General features: G+C 33.7%; 1 protein-coding gene across 3 annotated transcripts in view; it reads left to right on the top strand.

Annotated features, from left to right (window-relative positions):
• LOC123676379 (43 kDa receptor-associated protein of the synapse homolog) overlaps positions 1–27,148 on the top strand; it is a 372,949-nt gene that overhangs the window by 279,651 nt on the left and 66,150 nt on the right. For 2 of the 3 annotated variants that reach the window (XM_045612254.1, XM_045612256.1), the window contains exons 6-8: positions 16,795–16,995; positions 17,302–17,400; positions 17,813–18,004. In XM_045612254.1, coding sequence (XP_045468210.1) covers positions 16,795–16,995; positions 17,302–17,400; positions 17,813–18,004 — 492 coding nt within the window. The remainder of the gene's footprint in view (positions 1–16,794; positions 16,996–17,301; positions 17,401–17,812; positions 18,005–27,148) is intronic. The other variant, XM_045612257.1, reaches the window with a different exon arrangement.

Below are 27,148 nucleotides of genomic sequence, written 5' to 3'. Positions count from 1 at the left end.
GATCCAACACCGCTAATGACCTAGATGTCGAAGCGGCAAACTAATAAACTAAACTAAATTTGCGGTTAAAAATATCACTTTATATTTCAAATTTAAAATCATTGTTTATATTGTCAAAAAGTACAAAAATTCAGCTTCGATATGCGGTACGACTGAAAGTTGTCACATCTAACATTTTCTTATGAATTTTTGAAATAGGACAAAGTTAGAAAAATTTGAATTCCGCCGATAAGTTTGGTTCTGAAGATGGTTCCATTATTTTCATGAATATGTGAACTAACCCTGAAGCTTTCTTAGGAAAGGGAGAAATTAGCTCTTTGCAGTAAATCCGTACTAACCTGGTCCTACTCTACCTCAGGTAAGAGTATGTACACTCTGTATATAGATGCAACAAGAAACATCGAAATACGTCAGTATTTTCACACATGATAATACCTCCTACAGAATTTTCCTTTCTACTGACACTATGGAATATTTCATCTGCCATCTGACCAGGAACCCAAAAAACTAAAAAAATTTAAAAGCCTCAAGAAACTGAACTACCACAAGAAAAAACGCATCTGATACAGTGGAGAAAAATGAATGAAAGGAAAAAAATATGAAAATATTCGAACAAACTTGTCATAGGACGAGTCGTATAATTCTTGTTGAATCGATGACCAACTCGGTTTGAAAGTCGAGTTGACTCGAGTCGGCCGCAACCGGGTCCAACTAGAAAAGCTCGATGTGTTCACCGCATCGAGTGAATGCTCATCGCGTCGACTTCGACTGCTGCCGTCGACCGAGTTGAACTCAATTCGAGTTCAATTCGGTGAAGGAAATTTTAACTCAGCGGTCGACGCGAAGAGCATTCACCGTCTCGATTCGTTTGACGGCTCAAGTGTCTCATATTATAATTAATAATTATGTAAAGAAATTGTATTTTTTCAATTCTAATCTTACTCCATAGATTGTGCTAATTTTTAACTACCATAGACAAAGTCTATGGTGCCAAGGCCAGGGTTATATTGCATACTTAATCCTATGACAATTATTGTTACTAGGCAACATACTGAACAATATCAACAATATCATTTAGATCTTTCATTTCGAATTCATATAGAAAGGGAATTGTTTGCAATAGAAACTTTAATTGTCGTTTCTTTGTTTTCAGGTATGTTGGCTAGTTAGGTGAACAATGTAATTGAATTATTATAATCTTTGTTTTCAGAGCGACACAATTGTTCAATTTAATTCCCTTTCAACCTATAAGAATTTGTTTTATAATTATATTATAATCGAGTATATATACAGGGTGATTTCGGAGGAGACCGTCAGATTTTAGGAGAAGTTCACACTAGTCAAAGCAGTTTCGAAACAATGTTTGGTTCATGGTTATTGAGAGTCTACAAGGGTGATTTGTCCGATTCGACCGATTTTTCTTTTATTCATAACTTTGGTATGGCTCTATCAATATTGATGAAAATTTCAGTGTAGAACAATATGATTGTCTACTTTCAATAATTCCAACTCTTCTTCAAAAATACAGGGTGGGAACTATGATAAGTTCAGATTAAGTTTGCAGGTTGAAAAAACACCATGTACATTCCGTTTTCAAAAATTCACTACTTGCTCAAAATTCTACAATAAGTGTACATTATTGGAGCGTTTTTATTTTTTTGGCACACGTCCAGTTTTCCTAGAAAAAAATTTTTGAACATGAAAAATATCGTTATTCCGCTCCAAGGCAGTGAGAATATTCTGAACTAGATAGTAAAGCTGTATCATCCAATGATACAAGCCTGCGAATGGTGAAAAAGAGTTTTTATCAAATTGAGAATTTTCCATGAAACTTAAATCTCAATTCAAATCAAGTTCGTTAAGATCCATGGTTACCATCACAGTGAACCACAGAATGAGAATATCAAATAAATAATTTGACATTGCGTCAAGATGTCGACGAGTGATGACGACGAAGTTGATCGCTCTGCGAATAAGTTAAACAGTGAAGAAAGTAAGCAAAATTTGTGTAATCACTGCAATAAAAAAGTGGTAGACGCAATGAATTGTGTCAAATGCAGAAAACAGAGACAAAGAAATCATCAACTATCATAACCCCAACAATTTCTGTTTCTGCAACGTCAACGTCACCAAGACTGAACATAAACACAGACGATGAAAACATAAACAATGATATGGAGAAAAATAAAAGCGATCGAATCTGGACTACTGTTGTGAGGAGAAATAACAAAGATAGACCATGATTAAATCAATTGGCAGATAAACAATTCACGTTGTCGAATTTCAGGACTAAACAAACTAAAATGGTAACTTGCACTGGAACATCTAAAGAAAATACTAAAGTAAAAGGAGCAATGCTAAAGAAATGGATTTATTTGGGACGAATTGCCGGTTCGAGTGTTTCGGAAGATGATATTAAAAAGTACATCTCAGATCTACAGGGAAATGAAACAATTGAAGTGAAAAAACTTAATACAAAAGGAGAAAATTCCGCTTTCAGTGTTGGTATTCCAGATGGTGAACTCCTGAATAAATTATACGATCCACATTTCTGGCCCACCGGTGTCATTTTGAGGGATTTTAATTTCAAAAATTTTTTTCGGAAACACTGAGAACAGAAAAAACCGTAGATAGAAGAATATGTGTATTACCTCAAAACGTAAAAGCAATCGGAACATCATTCCTGAAACTAGAAAGGGTATTAATGAATCATCAAGTCAACATTGCATGTATAACTGAGCATTGGAAATCTGAAGAGGAACTTGAAAATTACATTCCTGAAGGATTCGAGTTGGCATCGTCATACTGTCGAGATAACGGTCATCATGGTGGATGCGCAATATACGTAGAAAAAGGTATTGAATAATCCGATAGAATTGATTTCAAATCACTTAATGTGCCAGGATGTTTTGAGTGCTGCACGATTCAAATAATTATTGATAAAAATAAGTACCTCATAGTGTGTATTTATAGACCAAACACTTTACCTAATGTTGATTTATTTCTTGAAAAATTTAATTCATTACTTGATAAATATCTTATAGAAAATGTCAAGATAATAATAACAGGTGACTTCAACATAGATATTCTAACCTCGTCGAATGAATCTAAAATGTTTTTAGGAATTTTGGACTCGTACAATTTGAAAACCACTATAAGGGAACCCACAAGAACAACAACCTTCACAGCATCATGTCTTGACAATGTTATCACCAATATCGATGGGGTAGCCACAGTCATCGAAGAACACCTATCGGATCATTCAGGTCAGAAATTCATTTTTAGTGGTATTTCACATCCGCAGAATTCAAAGGGTAATAAAAAAAGAGTTAGACAGTACACGGAAGAAAACCATGTCATCTTTCAAGCTCTCCTGGAGAACATTGACTGGTCCAACATATACAACTTCACAGAGAATGATGTTAATAAAATGTGGAATTTGTTTTTTGATAATTTCAAGCATTGCTTCGATATACCTAGCTTTTCCTCTCAGAACAATCAATATAAGGAAAAAAAGAAGTTTGATAAAAACAAATAAATTAAAACTACTGAAAGATGAGCTGGATTTATTGTTCGTACTCTCCAGATATGAACCGGAATTTCTGGATAATTATAAAAAAGCTTAACGGTCTTATGATGTATTGTTAAGCTCAACAAAACGAAATTTATATAATACTATTATAGATAAGGCCGAAAATAAAAACAGAGCAGTATGGAACGTTATAAGGGAAGTCACAAACAGAAGTACAAAGCCAGTCTCAAGACTCCCTCATATTTATACAGATCAAAATAATAAGAGCAATATATGATATCAATGTTAGCAAATGACTTCAATAAGCACTTCTCTCAAGTCGCATCAACTCTGCGCTCCAGCTCCCAACCACAGTATGAAAATAGAAAAAGCATATCGAAATCTTTTTACTTGTTTGATGTTGGTGAGAATGTTAAGAAAATGCAGAATATATTTCTTCCGGCTATGATGAAATTCCGGTTAGTGTTATAAAAAAACATATTTCGAATATAGTGAAACCAGTTTGCTTCATCTTAAATTCGACCTTTAAATCTGAAATATTCCCCTGTTATAAGAAAGGAAACGCTGATGATTTCTCCAATTACAGACCGATTAGCTTAATAACATCCTTTGCTAAAATTTTTGAGAAAATTCTGGCGAACCGAATGCTGAAATTTTTTCATAAATTCGACATTCTGTCTGGTAGTCAGCATGGATTCACTAGAGGTAAGAGTACCGAAACAGAAGTGTTTGAATTCATTCAAAAAGTTTTCTCGTCACTTGAAGATGATAATATACCAGCGGGATTGTTTGTTGACCTTTCGAAGGCATTTGACTGTGTTGATCACAGAATTCTGCTACAGAAACTTCAATATAAGGGAATCAGGGGTACACCGCTCAAGCTGATTGAGAGTTACCTTAAAAACAGGAAACAAAGTGTGATATTGAAGATGAACGAAGAAAACATTTTTTCATCTTAAATAACCATAGTGGCTGGTATAGCACAAGGCACTATTGTAGGGCCCATTCTATTCATTTTATATTATGATGACCTTCCAGAAAATCTAAAGGATGCGAACTGTCAAGAACGGGTAGAGGAAGATTTGAAACAGATGCATACTTATATTCTGATGATACAAATGTTATATTGTCATCCCACAGTCTAGATTCAGTTACAAATGGCTTAAACACTACTCTCACGAACATCAGTGACTGGTGCCTCCAAAACGCATTGTCTCTCAATGCTGAAAAAACAAAGGTGATATTTTTCTCTAGTATAAGATCCAATCTTACATATCCCGAATCCATTCGACTGAATAATACTGATATATCAATCAGTTCAAGCACACGACTCCTAGGAATTACTATAGATAAAAACCTAAATTGGAGTCAACACGGTGATAGTTTGGTAACAGAACTGAACTCGGTGATTTATACACTTAGGGCTCTCAAAAATCAAGTTGATTCAAATACACTAAAAATAATGTATTTCTCAAACTTTCAAGCTCTCTTATCTTATGGTATCATATTTTGGGGTTCCAGTGCACAAGCAGAATACATCTTTATAATTCAGAAACAGGCAATCAGAACAATGTTCAACATTAAGTTTCAGTAATCTTGTAGAAGCTTTTTTGAATCCAATAATATCTTAACATTGCCAGCTCTGTACATCTACAGAGTCTTATTGTTTTTGAGCAAACATTCCTATTATGTTGAATCATATAAAAATACCAATTTCACAAGGAGAGTCCATCAATATTTCTATCCCATTCATAAATACTCATACACTGAACGAAGCACTTTATATATGTGTATTAGACTGTACAATCTTCTTCCTAGGGTTATCAGAAATATTTCAGAGTATATAATAATGTATTTCGTAGAACAATATTTTCAATGCTGTTAAACTTTGAACCATATTCATGTGATGAATTCAAAGATTTCTGTCAATCATATAATTGTAATCCCTCCTGTTATTGATGTACGTTGATTTTTTGATTTGTTTTCATTTTGTCATTTATGATAATTCCGAAAATGAATCCTTTTATTATTATTAATCTGTTACAAGAAGGGCATGTTTCAACATGCCCCAATTATTTACTCATGCGGAATATGCAGATTTGATTTTTGTTTATGATTTTTGTAACGGAAATGGAAATGAAGCCGAAATGGAATACCAAAGACGATTTCCCAACCGACGTCAAACAAATTAAGGTACTTTTAGACGAGTATTCCATCATTCTAAAGAACATGGGCAATATCCTAGTAAGGCAGAGCACATTGATAGCCCTATTCAAAATGAAATTTCCAATCAAATTGTTGAACGGGTAGGAGGAACCGTCTATTAGTACTCGTCAAATTAGTTCCGAATAAGGAATTTGAGTCTGAAATTAGAAGTAGAGAACACCAAGTTGAAAGAATTCCCGAGGAATGTAATATCTCAAAGCAAAATCAATCCCTTATCAGAACGTCAATTGGAAATTTACTAAAAAGGTCGCCGCGAATATGTATTCCAAAAAGAAGAAATCATTTCGACCATTTATTTTGTGTTAAATTTTAGTTTTGCCTTTCATAATCTGTTTCGAATGTTTATTCTGTATTAGATGTTTTTGGTTTACGTAGGTACGTACTGTTATGGATCGTATATGCAAGCTGCGTTTACTTTTTTGGTGATTTGATTTAAATTTTAATTGATTCGATCCAATAACTGAAAATTTGATACTATACTTTTATTTTTTTTAATCGACTCTTACTCAGGTGGGTTCAATTTAAATTCAATTTGATTTAAAATTTTAATTAATATTCAAAAAAATTAACTTTCCAAAATTCCTATTTAATAACTATATTCTAATTAATCTAATCTAATATTTACTTATCTAAGACTTCATCGACTTCATCCTTGCTCTATGGTATCGTCCTCTATGCTTCTAACAGTTCTAACCTCAAATTGTTACCTTAATCTTCATAAGTTTGTTTGGGTTTGGAATTATTTTCCATAAATAATACTGCTTCACACTCTTGCTTGAAACCAGGGAACTTTCTTCTTGAAATTGATTAATCGTTTTTTATAGCATATATATATATATATTAGGCCAAAGAAAGTGAATATTAGAAAAATTTCCAAATTGTATATAGAATATTTGAAAATTTTGTAACTTAGAATCGACCGAATGCAACATATGTGGTATCAAAAGATGGGTAAAAAAATGAAGAAATTAACTAGATCAAGCTTGAAGAAGGAAAACTTACCTCGAAAGAGAAAATTGCGAAAGCATCATATTTGGAAATTTTTTTGACATCCGAAGCAATGCGGATCACAAGAAAAAATTAAAAAACTATATAAAGCCTAGCCGAATGTCAGCCATTCATTCAGTAAAAAACCATTGCAAAGAGCACATCACTTGAATCAAGAAAATATACCTGAAAGAATTGAAAAGTTATAAACGAAGTTATTTACGTAAGCTGAAAGAAAACATAAATAATCCAAATACGTACCTGACAAATAACCATTGTGTAAGGAAGTTTTACTACTCCTATTGAATTATATACTCATTATTCAACTGCTTTTGAGCAATTTATAGTATCTATCAACAAACAGTGTGATTTATAATAATAACTCACTACTATAACTCACTATTATAAATCGGAAAATATGAATCTGTGCTTCTATACTTCTCTGCAGGAACATTCCATTATTGTTATTGAGGGGAGGAATGTCCGAGGGAATGTCACTTTTGACGTTTTCAAATTAAGTTGATATCTAATTATTGTGAATGTATTGCTGAAAACGATTAATTCAGATAGTGAAGATGAAATATTATAAAGGTATACATTTCTAAAAGACAAACAGCTAATGTTACCATACAGAATTAATTGCTCGAAAAAATATAAAGCAGTTTGAAAAAATTTTCAAGATTGGTGTAGCAGTAAGATCATTAAGTCATCGTTTACAGGGAATATTTTTTGGTATATTTTAATGCATTTTTTAGGCATTTATTAAGGTTTTTCAATAAATTCCTATGTCTGTACTCTGTACTGGATTCGAGCTAGCCGAAGCTAGTTCTATTGTGATTGGTGGCACTAAGTTTCCATCTCTCTTGTACGGGATCGAGCACATTATGTTTATTTCCCGTTCCTTTTGTCTTTATTCTAAGTCTGTATTTTTTTCTTAGTATTTAGTGATATAGTCGTAGATAAAGTATAGTATTCAATTTGCGGTAATGGTCATAACTCACTTGATGAATTACAGCACTCGCCTGCGGCTCGTGCTGCAAACATCATCTGCGTGAGTTATGACCTACATTACCGCTCGTTGAATAATATGCTATAAAAAACGATTAATCAATTTCAAGAAGAAAGTTCCCTGGTTTCAAGCAAGAGTGTGAAGCAGTATTATTTATGGAAAATAATTCCAAACCCAAACAAACTTATGAAGATTAAGGTAACAATTTGAGGTTAGAACTGTTAGAAGCATAGAGGACGATACCATAGAGCAAGGATGAAGTCGATGAAGTCTTAGATAAGTAAATATTAGATTAGATTAATTAGAATATAGTTATTAAATAGGAATTTTGGAAAGTTAATTTTTTTGAATATTAATTAAAATTTTAAATCAAATTGAATTTAAATTGAACCCACCTGAGTAAGAGTCGATTAAAAAAAATAAAAGTATAGTATCAAATTTTCAGTTATTGGATCGAATCAATTAAAATTTAAATCAAATCACCAAAAAAGTAAACGCAGCTTGCATATACGATCCATAACAGTACGTACCTACGTAAACCAAAAACATCTAATACAGAATAAACATTCGAAACAGATTATGAAAGGCAAAACTAAAATTTAACACAAAATAAATGGTCGAAATGATTTCTTCTTTTTGGAATACATATTCGCGGCGACCTTTTTAGTAAATTTCCAATTGACGTTCTGATAAGGGATTGATTTTGCTTTGAGATATTACATTCCTCGGGAATTCTTTCAACTTGGTGTTCTCTACTTCTAATTTCAGACTCAAATTCCTTATTCGGAACTAATTTGACGAGTACTAATAGACGGTTCCTCCTACCCGTTCAACAATTTGATTGGAAATTTCATTTTGAATAGGGCTATCAATGTGCTCTGCCTTACTAGGATATTGCCCATGTTCTTTAGAATGATGGAATACTCGTCTAAAAGTACCTTAATTTGTTTGACGTCGGTTGGGAAATCGTCTTTGGTATTCCATTTCGGCTTCATTTCCATTTCCGTTACAAAAATCATAAACAAAAATCAAATCTGCATATTCCGCATGAGTAAATAATTGGGGCATGTTGAAACATGCCCTTCTTGTAACAGATTAATAATAATAAAAGGATTCATTTTCGGAATTATCATAAATGACAAAATGAAAACAAATCAAAAAATCAACGTACATCAATAACAGGAGGGATTACAATTATATGATTGACAGAAATCTTTGAATTCATCACATGAATATGGTTCAAAGTTTAACAGCATCGAAAATATTGTTCTACGAAATACATTATTATATACTCTGAAATATTTCTGATAACCCTAGGAAGAAGATTGTACAGTCTAATACACATATATAAGGTGCTTCGTTCAGTGTATGAGTATTTATGAATGGGATAGAAATATTGATGGACTCTCCTTGTGAAATTGGTATTTTTATATGATTCAACATAATAGGAATGTTTGCTCAAAAACAATAAGACTCTGTAGATGTACAGAGCTGGCAATGTTAAGATATTATTGGATTCAAAAAAGCTTCTACAAGATTACTGAAACTTAATGTTGAACATTGTTCTGATTGCCTGTTTCTGAATTATAAAGATGTATTCTGCTTGTGCACTGGAACCCCAAAATATGATACCATAAGATAAGAGAGCTTGAAAGTTTGAGAAATACATTATTTTTAGTGTATTTGAATCCACTTGATTTTTGAGAGCCCTAAGTGTATAAATCACCGAGTTCAGTTCTGTTACCAAACTATCACCGTGTTGACTCCAATTTAGGTTTTTATCTATAGTAATTCCTAGGAGTCGTGTGCTTGAACTGATTGATATATCAGTATTATTCAGTCGAATGGATTCGGGATATGTAAGATTGGATCTTATACTAGAGAAAAATATCACCTTTGTTTTTTCAGCATTGAGAGACAATGCGTTTTGGAGGCACCAGTCACTGATGTTCGTGAGAGTAGTGTTTAAGCCATTTGTAACTGAATCTAGACTGTGGGATGACAATATAACATTTGTATCATCAGAATATAAGTATGCATATGTTTCAAATCTTCCTCTACCCGTTCTTGACAGTTCGCATCCTTTAGATTTTCTGGAAGGTCATCATAATATAAAATGAATAGAATGGGCCCTACAATAGTGCCTTGTGGTATACCAGCAACTATGGTTATTTAAGATGAAAAAATGTTTTCTTCGTTCATCTTCAATATCACACTTTGTTTCCTGTTTTTAAGGTAACTCTCAATCAGCTTGAGCGGTGTACCCTCACCCTCCGGTCTTATCGAAATCTCAGTCGTACCCCAGGTACGTAAACTATGGCCCGATACGCTAGTCAGATGAAAATTAACTTCATCTACATTTCGTCTATCGATCGGTATTAAACCCTTTTGAATAATCGTTACCGCCGCTTCCGTATCTACCAGACAAAAACTCGTCCTTCCATTTATATTAGGTTATACAATATGTGCAATATACTGTAGTTCCCCGGAGTTTATGTCCGGAATCACCATAACTGACTGTTTCCCCAATTTTCCCTTATTTGTGTCCCCCAATGTTTCGTCTGAATTAGTCTGCCTAGTTACATATTTTGGGCGCCGTTCGTGCAGATGGAGTTTGGCCTCTGGAGTTTAAATTTTCTCTTAGGACAAAAGATGATGGTCTCGATTGTCTTGGTATCGCACTGGTTTCTCGATTATTTTTTGAAGTTATTCCTTCGTCCCTCCTGGACTGCCATTGATATCCTTATTCCCTATGTGGAATTCTAAAATTTTGTTGTTTTCCAGGTCCTCTCGCTGATTTATACTTGGGACATTCCCTAGCCCAATACTCTGTTTGATTGCAGAAAAAACATGTTCCCGCATTCCTTCGTCCTATTTTGTCGTTGATACGACATTCCTTTGCAAAGTGCCAGGATTTTCCACAGGAATAGCAAGTTTTCCCGGTATTTTGGCTTGGGCTCCCTTGATTCCTCCAACCTTTTCTTCACTCCTCCCCAAGTGTCCCTCCTTCTCTCATAGTTGGCACACCTTATTAGTGTCAACGACAGATATTTTCATATTTGTTGACCTCCCTTGCATCATCCTATTCGTCGTCTCCTTTAATCTGACCAATTCCTCTGCTTTTTCGAGTGTAAGATTTTCCTCTCTTAGTAGTAAAATTCCCGTGTCTCTCATTACGTCTTTTCTGAGGCCCGCTTTGAACTGATTCAAGATTGAATCCCTGTTCTTCTTTCTTATTCCTGCTTCCTCTCCGATTTCCGCACCATCTAAATCTTCTTTTAGTAATTGTGCTCCTATGGTCCGTAATCTGTAGCAAAATGATGATACGTCCTCTTCATGTCTTTAGAAACATTGGCTGAGGTTCCATTGACATTCTCCTGGTAAATGAGTTGTGGTAAATTTTTTAATGAACTTATTCCTCAACTGTTTATAGTCCACTGAGTCAAACGAGACGTCCGACTTAAAAAAATTAAAGGCCTCCCCTGCTAATTTCAATTTCAACAAAATATTTGTTTCTTCCTCGGTCCATTGTTCTAATTCAGCCCGCAATTCCAATTTCTCGAAATATCTGATAACATCCTTTCCTGTTAAATTTTATAACGTTGACGATTCCTAGAGGATATTTGAAGGAACCTGAACGGTGTTGATAGTAGCTGGTGTGCCATTTTTTCACAAACATAAACTGTTAGTAAAAAAAATTCAACGTGGATTCGTCCCAAGAAAATGAATTCAAATATCCTGAAACAAAATAGTTATTTATTCACTTTAACGAAACCTAGAATCAACAAAAATAATCATATATTATTCACTGAAAGATACAAAAAATCAACAAAACTGTCAATCACTAGGAATCACTTGACTACTAACCCAAAAAAAATACCAAACGTGATTCCTCAGAGTTTTTTTTTTCTTCAGAAAAAGATCAAAATAGATCGCACCGCTGTCACCATTGTAATAAACTGGCCTGCAGTTAGGTGTTAATGTTTAAAAAAGAACTTATTAAAAGAACGGCTTTCTATAGTTCCAGCCAGTACAATTATTTTTAAATTATTACAATTTTCTCTTATGAAAGAACCTTCCGTGCGTCCGGCTTATGCCCTAGGATAAGTCTTACATTTGATCTTTTTCTAGGAGGTGTTTCACTGAATGAGACCAAGTATTCTTAAATATCAAATTTAATAATTAATGAGAATGAACAGATGATGAGAAAATACAAAAGCACAAATTGTCAATAAGATTTGTACACCACTAGCCTATATGGAAAAAACAGCTTAAGAATAAATACAAGAAATAATAGCCCTAGATAATCTTGGACTATACTATTTGGTAAATTCTTTATAATTTCGCTGAAAATCAAACAACAATATATATAAAAAAAATTAATATCCTTACGCTGGATATCACAATCACTTCGAAACTGTTCGAATAAAACTTTCAACAAATTCCCTTATTTTTCGAATTCCCGAACTTCCCTTTCTTCGTACCCTTTAACCTTTCCTGAAACCGTTATCGAAGACCGATTTGAACTTAATTCAACTTAGAACCGAACTCCAACTGTCAACTGAATTGAAAACTATTGTTTTCATAGTTGAATAATCGCCACCTTCCTTCTATCAAATTTTTCTTAGCGTCTATCTATTTCTTCCTTTTGCCCAATCACAGTGATTGTCCTTATGTACCCAGATTATTGGTTCCACCCCATGTTATGTACTATTGACATGGGGTGTACCGTTAGCCCCGCCTAGAATCAGGAACCATTTTTGAACGTACCGCTGGCGCTGGTGGTTTTTTCGAATAAAAACTGATCTTGATGTTCTAAGTTTTGGGCCCTTTTGTCCTCTCTAGAATTTTTACGACTGAATTTTTATAACTTCGACTTCCTGTACAAATCTCTGAAATTGGAACATGGTTGTTTTATCGTTGGATACCGATATCTGCCAACCACCCTGGAGTGTTTATCTTAAGCCAGGATGTAGGAATTAGTGCCTAATAAACGTGAGGGGTGACAACGACTTCGTTCGCGTTCACTCTACTGAGATAGAAACTGGAATTTGTTGAATATCCTTTCAATGAGCCCTCTAGTAATTGTGAATTATTATTCACATTCATTATATCATTATGTGTATGTGAAATAACTAGCATATCATCAACCCAAATTGAAATATATAAATGTTCTTTAAAATACAGACATGGATCAGTTTCTGATCTTTTAAATTTCAAATTGGATAATTTATCATTCAATAATTCATTAAAACATTTTGGACTTTGTTTCAATCCATACGGTGCCTTAACCAATCTACAGACTTCATTGTCGGGCACTTTCAAACCGCAGGTTTCATATACACAACATCATGTAATCGACTCGTTAAGAATGCTGATTTCACATCAAGTTGTAAAAACCTCATGTTCACCAAAAGTGAACATACGAGCTACTGGGGAGTAAAAGTTCTCATCCTCGGATACATGCTGTTGAAAACCTCTTGCTACTAAACAAGCTTTCTTTATATAAGAGTTATCGTTAATATTCACCTTGAATCAATTATATTTTTATCTGGTGGTTTGTTTACCAATTCCCACGTTTTGTTGACGATCATTTAATTCAATTCTGCATCTATTGCATTCTTCCGTTCTTCACTTTTTATCGCTTTATCATATGATGCAGGTACCTCAGATGAAATGTTACTTGCGGATAATGCCATAATCATCTCGAAATCATTTCATCTCGCTTCGTCGATTTTCTTTGGCATGACTCAACCTCATTTTTTTTCCTTCATCAAATATATAACTGCAAAATGACTAAAATGATCAATGAAAGACACAAAGTTCTCATACCCGTTATGTGTAGCAGGACAAGTGGATCTTTCCACAGACATCGGACAAAATGCATTCCAATAATCTTCTCGGTTTTCTTCTTCTGGTATACATTCCAGAAATTTTGTATTCGACTGTTTTCCTTTCAGGCATATCTCGCACCATCCACAGGAAATTTAAACGAATGTCTCATTCTTCTATGCCATGGTTCAGTAGAATTTTTAGTTAGGTTGGCTTCATAGGTTTGTCGAATTCGCAATTTTAAAATGAATAGGTTTCCAGCACTTTCACCCTGTATTTGTATTCGACCATTTTTCCAAATGTTCATCACTTTCTCCTGGAATTCAACTTTTATTCCTGCATCTACCATTTTTCTGATTGAAAGTAAATTATGATATAGTTTGTCACAGGTCAATACATCACGTAACACAATGGGTATGTTATCTTTCGTAATAACAAACAGGTCACTTGCAGTTGTTGCCTTTACCGTTTCTCCTTCCTTTACCACGTTTATCGAGTGAGAAACCTTTTTCATATGCTTGCAATAACCTCCAAACTCAGCTTTTATCGAATGATTCGAGGCACCTGAATCGATCACCATAATAATTTCTTTTTCTGATACATTCCCAACAAAAACAGAATCATGTTATGACATAGTTTCAGAATTGAAAACACTTGATTTCCGAAACAATCAGATGCGAAAGATCGTCCGTTACAGAATGCGAATTCAATACTCGTAGAATGTATTGAAAAGTTTAACGTATGTTCAAAATAATTATCGATGCGCACAAAAAACAGTCGATGATAAGAAATATGTGTGTAAATGAAACGAAATAATAAATTTTCAATATCCTGTCTCGATATTCCCCTGCACAAATTTGCAAAACTTCTCAAACATAGTGGAAATGAAATTTTCAAAAGAAAAAAAATGATTTGAAATCTGGCGTTACCGAATGACCAAAAAATGTTGCGGTAACTCTTAAGTAGCGGGAAAAAATGGACTGTATATCAAATTAGAGACAAATAGAAAAAATACACTAGAAAACTCACCGCGGGATCTTCTTCCACACACCTGAGAGCTCTCGTTTGGTGGGATTTTTTCTGCAGGCGGAATCTTCTTGTTCTGCTATCACTATACTTCTTCGTCAAAATAAAACTAAGATGATAACAATAATAGCCGTTCAACAGCGTATAATGAATCACAAAAAAAATTAACTTTTTAAATGGCGTTTAGAGTTTTTCGTTGAATCTATATAGTTATCGACTAACTTAAAACTCACACTCTCACGACGTGTCCAGATGCTGTTCAACTGGCGATCTTCAGAATGATCTAGTGCACATAGGTGGTCATTATGATCCCAATCAAACCAGTAATTAATATTACGGCAACACTTGCTCTCGGATAAATCTGACTGCATCGCTAGTTGGGTGGATTTTATGGTTGATCTATCAAGAGACATTTCGTTTAATTTTGTCATAATGGCATCGAATTGATCAACACTGAGTGAGGAATCAGGAAGCTGAGGAAGACTGTGAGTTTACAGTCGGGACTGATTTGTTTAAATGGTGGGAAGGGGGTGATACCGATACACTTCGAAGTGAACTCCTTCTTACCAGGACCGCCGCCAGGAGCGGCATACCGGACATTTTGGCGGGGCGCCAAATCGTAGGGGCGCGAAGTCAGTTATTAAACCAAAACTTTCTGCACCTCTAAGAACTAAGCCGTCATTTTGCTAAAGACTTATAAATAGAGCCTCGTGCTTTTAAATAATGAAGGACGTTTTGATAAACTTGATTAGGTGATTTTGAGTTGAAAAATACGATTTCATATAAAATTGAAAAGATGATTAGGAGGAATAACAGAGGCTCCTACAAAGAAAATTCGAATAAATTAGCCAAAACAGGCGGTGAAATTTTATTTTGCCGGGGCGCTAAATCGTCTGGCGGCGGCCCTGCTTCTTACAATAGCTACAGATCCCATTTGTATCGTTTTATCAATCAGAGATCAGACTTAATTCATCAGGCAGAAAACACAAGCACTTAATATGAAAATGTTCCTTGCATTTGGAAGTGTTTCTGAATTTCGTGGAGGCTGTTTGTTTCAAGTATATATGACATTTAGTCATTTTCTTAATGTTTTTTCTGGGTTAAATTGAAAAGTGGAAAGGGAATTCACGAACTTCACGCTCTTGGGCCTACAAGAGAGACTTACTCTTATTAGGTTGGCCAAATAAGGGATTAGGGAGGTAAATAGATGAAGGATTTCATTTATATGGTTATATAAAGGTAAATAGATGAAGGATTTCATTTATATGGTTATATAAATGGAATCCTTCATCTATTTACCTCCATTTCCTCGTTTCCATATTGCTATGTTTAGCAATATGAAAACGACCCAGCCAACAGTGAGAAGACTTATGACGCCCACGCTGTTGAGTTTGGAAGCAGAGAGTATAGTTCTCCCGTCGAAGTTAGAAAGGTATTGAATGAATATATTCGTTTTGAATATTTCAAGTACTGCCGCTATGGAATAAGTCCAGTAGTACCGATTAGATCTCAGTAAACTTAATAAGAGCAAAAAATTTCATACTCTGGTAGTGAATTAGGTTGAATATTGCCTGAAATAATGTAATCATATTTTCCATATTCATATTCGAATTGTATTTTTCACCTACTACCGGTATGGAATTAATCTAGTAGTACCCTTGAGATCTCGGTAATCTGAAGAGTAAACAATTTCGTAATAGGTTGATAAATTAATTGGAATATATTATCCTTAAAATATGGTGTAATTAGATTTACCATATTCATATTCGATTTGCATTTTAACGTACTGTCGGTATGGGAATAATCTGAAGTACTCATGAATACTGTGACGAATTTTTGACTTATTTGAGCAAATACGAACTATCGTGTCCATTTCTGGTTTGAGGAGAATATTAAAAGATGTTAGAAAACTCACATTCATCCCAGTGCCATTTGAATATTTTGGAATGTTCCTTGTCTTTGCTTGGGAATAAGAGTCAAAAATACTAAGAGGATTGCCTTCTTTCAATAAAAGATGTATGATATTTAGTGTTCGTCTTGAATGTTGACGCAGTTCTTGAATATTGCTACTCACGAATCGTAAAAATGATATAATATTATCCTTTTCTGAAATTAACACATTAGGTACTTGATACGGTTGATACTCCATACGAAACAATTACATTATTGATGATATTTCCAGGTATATATCGCTTTGTCTGAATTATTCAGTCGCCTACAAGATGCAGACAAAAGTGCGAAATATGCTTCAAAGGCCTATGACTTATCGAGATCCCTTCAACTTGGAGATCTAAACTCTAGACACCATCGAGCTGCTCTTCTGCAGATGGCGACATCCTTGAGGAAACAAGGTGAACTTGGCGATGCCCAAGATTATTGCTCGGTATGAATTTCATGAAATAAAAAACTACTTTTACTGAAAAGTGCTATCTTTTGGATAGAGTTATTGATTTATCATCGATTTTTATATATTTTTTTGATATGCGCAAAGTGTTTATTTCCATATACGCCTTTAATTTTAATTCCATCCATTTTGAAGGATATAGAATTCTGATTTCATATTTCTCCTTCATAATATTGTTATCATGATATTATATGATAATAATTATTCATTTATATGCATAAATGAGTGCATTCCATCAGCAGATATTAGCCAAATCAGTAAAGATATAAAATTCCTTTTTTTCAGGAAGCGAATAGATTAGCCCTAGTTTCTGGTGATCAAGCCTCTCATGCAAGGAGTATAAGGATAATGGGAGATATTTATCGGAAAAAATATGAAATAAATGTGAGACTCATTGTTTAATACCGTTTTAATTTTTGTTTACTATTTCTATAATAAATAAAATCAATTATAGAAAAATTAAAACAGAAGGACGTCTAGACCTGAATCTTCGAAAAGAAAACAATTAAAATTTTAAGTTATCTGCTATTACCTACTATACAACCTTATATCCAAATTATCTAATAAATAGATAAAATAAATTGAAAATAAGTGGGTAATAGAGTGTATCACAATCTTCTCAAGAACTCAACTATAAATTGTAATTCTAATTTATTCTATTATTATCTATATTTATCCATACATCTATCAAACGTCCAAACAATGACAAATTTCGTTCTTCGTAGTGTCCGGTGATTGTCAAAATTATTTCTTACTATTATATTTTCTGATATATCTCTGGAAAAAATTGTTTCAGAAAGCCTTCAGGCAATATAAAACAGCTATGGGATCAGCAGCCGCGCTAGGCGATAGGGTTATTCAGATGGAATCAATGGATGGCGCGGCAAGATGTTTAGAAGCTTTGAGATTGCAACACAAAATCTGTAACTGCCGACCTTTAGAATTCAATACCAGACTGCTAGAAGTTGCTAGTTCTGTAGGTGCTAAGGTATGTATCTGTATCCATGAGAGGAACATTAATAATAATATCATGTCGTCCAATGAGAGTAATAGTCGTGTCAGTAGTCCTCCGCGAAGCGAAGTATCAAAGTGCGGTTATTTTAAAAATACTGTGACTTAAAGTGCTTCGCAATAATACGCGGTCCCAGGAGGATATCAAGGGGGTCATGACACCCACCCCCAAAACGGAACGACCTAACACTTAATATGCGTTTCAAGCAGACAAGGACGAAATGGAATTAATAAGAATATTAGTTGTGAATTACAATTATAGAAGTGAACGAGTTCCTATCTTCAAAATAGATAAGAATACAAATAAGGGCAACATAAAAATGAATGAATAGCTCCAGAGCTGTGACGAGCACTGAAAAAAAGTGCTTGAGCACTCAGCACTGGAAAAAAAAGGTCTTCGAGTACCAAGCACTAAGCACCGATTTTCACAAAAGGCTCGCGATTACTAAGCACTTTGTAAAAGTAATTCGAAATTTCGAGCACTAAGCACTTTAGTAGCAACTGTTGAAAGTGGAGTTTTTTAATCGGAATACATATTGTTCCTATAAACATACTTATGTATAAGAATTTGGACGGGTAAGGGACGAAGTTCACCAGAACTTTATAGAAGCGATCTGATTCAAAATAGTAAATTTTCACGAATGCAAAAATGAAGTTATTATTTTTCAAAGTTGACAATATAAACAGGATTATCGAAATAAAAAAGAATATGCAAAATGAAAATGAAAGACAACAAGTTCAAATTCTTCAATTTGGATTTTGAACTTTTAACACTTTAATTTTTATTTGTAGGAAAATGTTTGACTATATTTAAAGGAAAGTGAAGATTCAATTGTCACAAAAATGAATAATACTAGTTAACCAACATATAGTTTGAATATCAAATAGCAGGAACCTGCATGGAAGGGACAAATGTGTTGAGCTATTATTGCATACTTGAAAATTTATGACTATATATTTTTGAGCTGTCGTTCAGCTTCATTATTTCGTCATGATGTCTGTAATTTATGAATTTTGTGCAAGAGATGGTCAAAAACAATAAAGTTCGAGAGGGTTCGATTCACTGATGACGAATCCGTCCTGAAATTCGATTCTGTTCGTCCGGCCGAAAAAATGATGAATCTCGAAGAGATATTCGAACTTGAAATTCTCGAGATATCTTCGAATATCGAATGTTGCTGTTTAGTAAGTCGAAATCCGACTAAGAATTCCGTAGAAATAACCGTTCGAATTTTTTTTCTGAAGATTTCGAAACTTTCAATTAAGTCTGAATAAAATGTTGCATTTCGATGTTAAATAACAATTTCAAGAGTCGTAATTAATATTATGCGGATGGTTCAACCAGAAACATGAGAATTTCAAACGAAATATCTTGAAAAAATTATCCAATATTTCCTTGATCACAAAACCGACGAGTTTGGTAAAACCATAACTAGGCTTCGTATGAATATGCATTTGCATAACTGTATATTTCAATGTATATTCGAGTTGAAGTTCATATTTCAATCATTTTCTGTTCTAAATGCATATTTCCAAGATACAATTTGTTTTTAAACAAGAACAAATCTAATAGAACCGTTCTTTCGGCAAATCCCGAACAGCTTTTATGACTTTTTAGGACCTACCGCATCCAATGAGCGGAGAAAATATTTATTGACAACATCTGGTAAGAAATATAGTTCACCTAAATTGAAATTCATTTTGAGCCATCCAACCAACTCAAATTATGAACGTCTTGATGATTATAGGATTCCGTAACATCTGAACTATAGGGATTCATATGATATACAAGTTGAATGCAGTATTCGGAGAAAATATTCATCCCAAATGATGCCATTTACAACATCTGGAACCGTTTTCTCAACAAGTGCTCTTTCAAAACATATACGTTCTTTCAGAGCTCTGAACACTGAATGTACATCGTTTTATTCCTATGATTCTCTAATAAAGCTGAATGATTTTTATTTTTGTGTTAGCAAAATAAAATAGAATACCTATATTTTGCAGACTTGACTTATCGGCATCAGAAACAGGCCTGATTTTATTTAAACAATTAATTCCATGAATGTCTATTTTATTGTATTCCACTCGCTCTGCTCGCCGAAGGGGCTCCGCCCCTTGGACCCCGTCACTATGCCGGTAGATGGGTATCCCTCTAGAAAATAAAAGATTTTTTTCGGAAACCTTGTATCGTTAGCTGATTTCAGACGATTCACTCGGTATACTATGCTGATTCTAGGGTGGAATTCTGTATAATTTTTTTTCCTAGAACATACCGTTTGGCCCTTGTTCACATGAAAATATTTGATGCAAATAACTTTCCATGACGACAAATCAAGGGCGGTCCTAGCCTTAAATTTTGAGGTTGTTCGCCGTTATGGGCTTCGAGTATTTCTATGGGACCAAATCCCAGATTATACCGATATCAAGCCTTACCTCTCAAAAATATTTATATTTAGATATTCATATGAATATTTATATAAGGCGTACAACTTTGCGTCCGCCGTTTTGCAATAGATGGCTGTAACGGTAAGTGGTAGTAGAATAGTTATTTATAATACAAGTGCAGAAGACATTGATATTCTTCCACGAGTTCAAAATTCAAAAACGAGCCACGAAGTGGCGAGTTTTTGAATGAACGAGTGGTAGAATGAGCCTTCTGTACGAGTATTATATATTATTTTCTCTAATTCATTGCATTCTTATTGAAATTATATTATATATTATTTTCTCTAATTCATTGCATTCTCATTGCAATTAATGAAATATTTCCATAAATATCATTTAGTGATGTTTGACTTGGAAAATGTTGGTTGGCAGAACTGATTTCTTTAAGGCAAATTGATGAATTGGCGGATAAAGCCTTGGCGGAAAGTTCGGAGTACCAACATATAATAATGAAATATAACCATGAAAACTGTGCTTTTCTGATATATTCTCGCACGATTTTGTTCCACAAGATGTGGAAGAATGAACGGAGTAACCACAGAATTAGAGAAATAAATATATCGTAGATGTCATACAATAAGTTTAGGTATTTGTGAACATAACGCCATTGACATGTTAGTCGATTTGTGTCTGCATCATAAAGTTATTCACGACTAACCATGTTAGCTTACGAGCCAAATTCTCGTCATTTGCGGGAGGTTTCAATTTTGTACTTGAATATGAAAAAATCCGCGGCTGAGGTTCATCGAATGCTTTCGAATACCTATAGTGAGAACGATATTGGTGAAAGAACGTACCAACGATATTGTTTATGTCTAGGTTTAGTTATTTTCTGGTACATCTGTAAAATGGCTTGTTCCGTTTGATTAAATAAATAAAGAAATAGATGAGTGGTTTCAACGCTTCAAGAATGGTGATTTTGATGTCGAAGACCAGCATCGCGGTGGAAGAGAGAAGTTTTTTGAAGATGCAGAATTGGAGGCAATAATCGATCAAGATTCATGTCAAACGCAACAATAATTGTAGGATCAATAGGAGTGACACTAAAAGCCATTTCAAAACGCCTGAAAGTCATAGGAATGACACAGAAACAAGGAAATTGGGTGCGGTACGAGTTGAAGTCGCGAGGTGTTTGAACGACGTTTATTTACTTGTGAACAGCTGCTTGCAAGACGAAAACGGAAGGGGTTTCTGCATCGGATTGGGACTGGAGACGAAAAATGGGTTCATTACGATAATCCCAAGCGCATGAAATCATGAGGATATCCTGACAATGCTTCCACATCGACGGCCAAACCGAATATTCACGGTTCTAAGGTCATGCTCAGTATTTGGGGGACCAGCTCGGCGTAGTGTATTATGACTGAAAGAATCACAGACGATCGTTATCGAACGCAATTAATGCGTTTGTACCGAGCATTGAAAGACAAACCGCCGCAATACAACGAGAGAGAAGATGAATTGATTTTACTGCATGACAATGCTCGACCCCATGTTGCGAAAGTAATCAAGATATACTTGGAAACGTTAAAATGGGAATTCCTACCCCACAACCCTACCCGACGTATTCTACAGACGTTGCTCCCACGGACTATCACTTGTTTCAATCAATAGTACATGGCCTGGCTGAACAACACTTCCGATCTTATGAAGAAGTAAAAACTTGGATCGATTCGTGGATCGCTTCAAAAGATGACCAGTTTTTTCAATTCGTACGCTGTCCGAAAGATGGGAGAAAGTAGTGACCAGCGATGGCCAATACTTTGAATTATAAATGTATAACCAGTTTTTTACAATAAAGCCTCGAATTTCGCAAAAAAAGTTTCACCCTTATGTATTTGTTGTATTATAATACCATTATTTACTTATCAGGGTTTTAACCATTCAGGTAGAAATTTAAAAAAATTAGATTGTTTAATATGAAGAAGACAATTGGCAACTACATCACAAAATCTAATTTGGTCTTTAAAACTTTGAACCCTTTGAAAACCTTGTAATCACAGCGTCCTCGTCAACATCAATGTCCCTATGAATGTTCGGGAGGACAAAATACTCCATAAAAATGGAAGCAAATTACTAAATATGTCGTTTTCCACTAAATCTTGTCATCTGAATCTTATTATTATCCTCTATGATAGAAAAACTTTATTCAAATCAACAGAATTTTCTCACACCAAAATACCACAGCGATATATATCGATATTTTACTCTTACATATTTCGATACATTTCGATAGTGTCAGAAAATATCGATACAATATATAAATATCGATAGTTTTCTGACCTTTGCCCATCCCTAGTGTGGATTTGCCGAACGCAGTCATAACCATAAACAAAGATTTCTCTATGATCATAATTGTCAGTCAGACTCAGACGCATGTCTTAAAATTTTGTTCAAATATAAATTGTATATTCTATTCTTTAATAATGAATAAAAAATAACCGATATCAACCAAATTCTCAGATCTCATTTTTCCAGAAATGTCAATTTCTTTCTTTGAAGAATTTGGGAGAAATGAATAATCAAAATGTGAGCGTCAGTCTTTCAAGAAAGTTATTCATGCTTATAGGTTTGTAAAATTTTTTTAGAGAATATTGAATAATAATATAATCCCAACATTAAGATTTTAAATTAGCACATTCCTTCTTTATAGAGACATGTATGATGCATAAGTCCAAATTCAATTGATGATTGGGTGGGAAAAATTGACAAATAGTAAATATAGTAAATAAAATTTTGATAGATATAAGTTTCAAAAGATCAACAATTGATCATAGTATTTACATAAATCAAAGAATAACTGGCTTACTATTGTTGCATTGTACGTGGATGACTTTTTTGTTTTAACTAATGTTAATTCTGAATGAAGTTTCTGATAGAAAACTTTATGATAAAGAAATTAGGGGAAGCTAAAAAATGATTAGGGATGAATATTACTAGAAATTATGGAAAAGGTAGTAAAGCTATCGATTATATTCTTCAAATATGTATTGCAATAATTCAACATGTCTGATTGTGAACATGTGAAAACTAAATTGAATTTTAATTCAACAAAAGAGAGTTGTAATGACGAACCATATAAGAAATTAATAGGTTTATTAACATCTTTAGCAGTATTAACTAGTCCTGATATAGCATACTCTGTTAATTTCTTGAGTCAATTTAATAATTATCTCATTGTTGAACACTAGAAAAGTGCAAAACTCATTTCAAGATACAAAGATCATTGTTCAATTTTTACTTCAGTCAAAAGGAACTGAGTATTTGAAATCGGTACTAAAATTGTATCGGCCAATACTATTGACCCATATTAGTGGGTTCGATATCTACACTGACTTGATTTTTGTTAACTAGTCCTGATATAGCATACTCTGTTAATTTCTTGAGTCAATTTAATAATTATCTCATTGTTGAACACTAGAAAAGTGCAAAACTCATTTCAAGATACAAAGATCATTGTTCAATTTTTACTTCAGTCAAAAGGAACTGAGTATTTGAAATCGGTACTAAAATTGTATCGGCCAATACTTTTGACCCATATTAGTGGGTTCGATATCTACACTGACTTGATTTTTTCAAATGTTAACTTTGGATCTGAATCGATGAATAATTTAATTTTTACCGAAATGAAAAGCAATGAATTAATCAGTAGGATAGCATTTTTGAAATGGCCATGTAGCACCTATTCCCATAACGATTGAAAGATTGGAAACTTTAGTGAACAAATAGGTAGGTATCTATATTTTTATACAAATTTGATCATTCATTCATGACATGGAAATTTTCAATAAATAGTTTGCTTTTTAAAGTATTTTATACCTTCATTGAATTGCTGGAAAATTGATACCAATTTCGAAAGTGACTGCCATTTTAAAATTTTTCATATACTGAATGATCCTTCAAAATTTATTTCTGTCGTAACATTTTGACTAGTATTTCAACTGATATATTCCATACGTTATTGAAATCAATATCTTCAAAGTACTATTCAAAAGACTGATAATGGAATTTAGAAGAATATATCTTTCTCAATTTCATAGTCATATATGATATGATGCATAAGTCCAAATTTAATTAATTCACATCTAAAGTGAATGTTATTCTTAGAAATATTCAGTATAGCTATAATAAACCAACTAAAAAGAGACATAATGAATAGACTTGCCTTTCAAATACCCATGGCCTATGTTACCTCATAAGCAATTACCTATAATATCTTATCTTGGTGAAACCTTTTTGAGAAATCAGGTTATAAGTTTGAGAGTCTCTAATTTCCAAGGTTTATTAATACATGTTTCAGTTGAGCGGAAAATAATATAACAGGGTATATATAGTTGAAATTATTAGTATGAAAGATTTGACTTATTCATTATAAATTCAACAGCACTGCACTCAAATTCTTCAAAAACGGAGTGGTCACTTATATTTTTGCACTCCTCTGTCGTAAAAGTGTATATTTTAGATATTCAAAAAACACATGGAAACTTTTGAATGTTATCTGACTAACTTGGCTCTTTTTTTCCAGTAATAAAGCCAATTGTGAATTATCTATAAGGAGATTTTCTATCTGTTTAATACTGTTTCATAGTAGCACAACTTTTACTCCAATCCAAGACTGAATTGATGAATGAAGCTTTTGTTCTCTTTGGTAGTTCCATCTTCTGTCGCAATAGATTCAAATTCTCACGAAAGATAATGTAGTTTTATAGTTTGTGGAAAATAAACGAAAAATTCCTGAAATAAAGTAACATTCATCCAATGGAATCAATAATTATACAAACCCTTCAAACGAACCTGGACTGAAAATGCATTCGATGATATCAATGTTCATTTCCAAATTTTGACAAATATCTATCGAATTTTCGATTCGCCGAAGACTTTGCATTTTATCTGTCGGCATTTATTTAAATATTGAATAACAATTTTGGAAACTGCAAACTTTTTCAAGAACTTTCATATATCGAAATGGAATATTTATTATTAACATGACACTGACAGTCAAATTGTCCACAGATACCACAGAAATATGGGACTTGAAATGTCAAAATGATCCGAAACACCCCGTATACTCGAAAACCGCGAGGAGAATCGAAGGTTTGGGATTTTTCCCGGGATCTCCAGACGATTTTGAGGGGGGTCTTATTCTTGTCATTTTTGCTCTAGATGGTCCCGTTTGGGCTGTGATTTTACGTTTAAAGTTTGACGTAAATGTGCAAGCGGTTTTATATATACTTAGATTCCCAGTGTATGCATAATAAACATTGGATTCAGTAACTGAATACATCGTTAGACCCGAATAACAGAATTAGATAATGTTAAGGGGTATAAACGTTAAATAAATTTTAGACGTCTTATAATATTTCATGGGATAAGTGAAAATTCACTAAGGATTTTTTTGTGTATGCATCCATATTTCGGGATTTCAAAAATGCAAGCCCGGATGAAATAAACCTGTTTCGAATTTCGGAGAAAAAATTCTAGAAGAATTTGTGCACTGGGTCTACCAATTACAAAGAAGGGTAATAAAATCATCAAACGTGCCGACAGACAACAATAACAGCCGTATTTACATCTGAAATGCAGTTGAAATATTTTTACCTATACTGAATTGAAGATAGAAACTCGTCAAGATGGAAATTCTTCGGAGTAATAATAAATAAATTGACAAATTCATCACATTCATCAATATATTATATCTAAATCATTCTTATTTTTGAAATCCTAAACGTAGAATCACATCAGTATATGAATAAAACGTCAATTTCTGATTTCAAAAATTTCTTCAAAGGTTATTTGAAATATCAGGTCGAACACAGTAAAAAAATTACAGATTATTCATTTCTATGAAACCACTTCACAGAACTATTTTCGGACTTAATTTCATGTAATATATTACAATAAAAATAGTCGCAAGACATCTATCATTCATATACAGGGTGTCCCAGGAAGAATGCGACAAACGAATACCCTGAATGAAGGTCATCATAGAGGACTCGTATCAAAAAGTTTCAATCGCCTGAGCAGCGTGACCAGATTGGAATATGATGAATCTACTAAACTTGCCGCAGAAATCCACTAAAAATCTACCAACATCGTTCAGAAATCTACCGAAAGTCTACTACCATACTTTTTGACAAAACAGATACCGCTGCATTATATTTTCACTCTATTCAGAATACACTTTATTCTAATGTCTCTTATGATTAAATTTCACTTCATGAATAGGATAGATAATAGAGATGCGTACAGATTCGAAAATTAAACAAGAAATTTTTCAAGGAAATCGTGAGAGAATGGATCGAATTTCACCTATGACATCGTGAAACAGTATGTATAACACGACAGCTGTGAACACGTATTTCTGTTACTCTTCGGTTTTTGGTGGATAATTCCGGCATTTTGGATTTTTATTTTTCGAATTTTACTTCTGTGTGTTCTGGGAGGAAGTAGCGAGGAGGATTTTGGTTGTTCACCTGCTCAGGTGATATTTTTGAGTTTATCAACATTATTAATACATCGGCGTATTAGTTCGCTGAGCAAATCAGTGAATAAAATTAACATCTGTGTGTGCGATTCCTTATCTAACGAGCATATTTCTGAAATTCTGATAAGCAATCTGAAGATGACTAATAAGAAGATCTGTTATTGTTGTAATAAATCATTTGATGGTCAT

This window comes from Harmonia axyridis, chromosome 3 (genome assembly GCF_914767665.1).
Source record: "Harmonia axyridis chromosome 3, icHarAxyr1.1, whole genome shotgun sequence".
Classification (NCBI taxonomy): Eukaryota; Metazoa; Arthropoda; class Insecta; order Coleoptera; family Coccinellidae; genus Harmonia; species Harmonia axyridis.
Note: the sequence above shows the minus strand (reverse complement) of the source record. Positions and strands in the feature narration are given on the sequence as shown.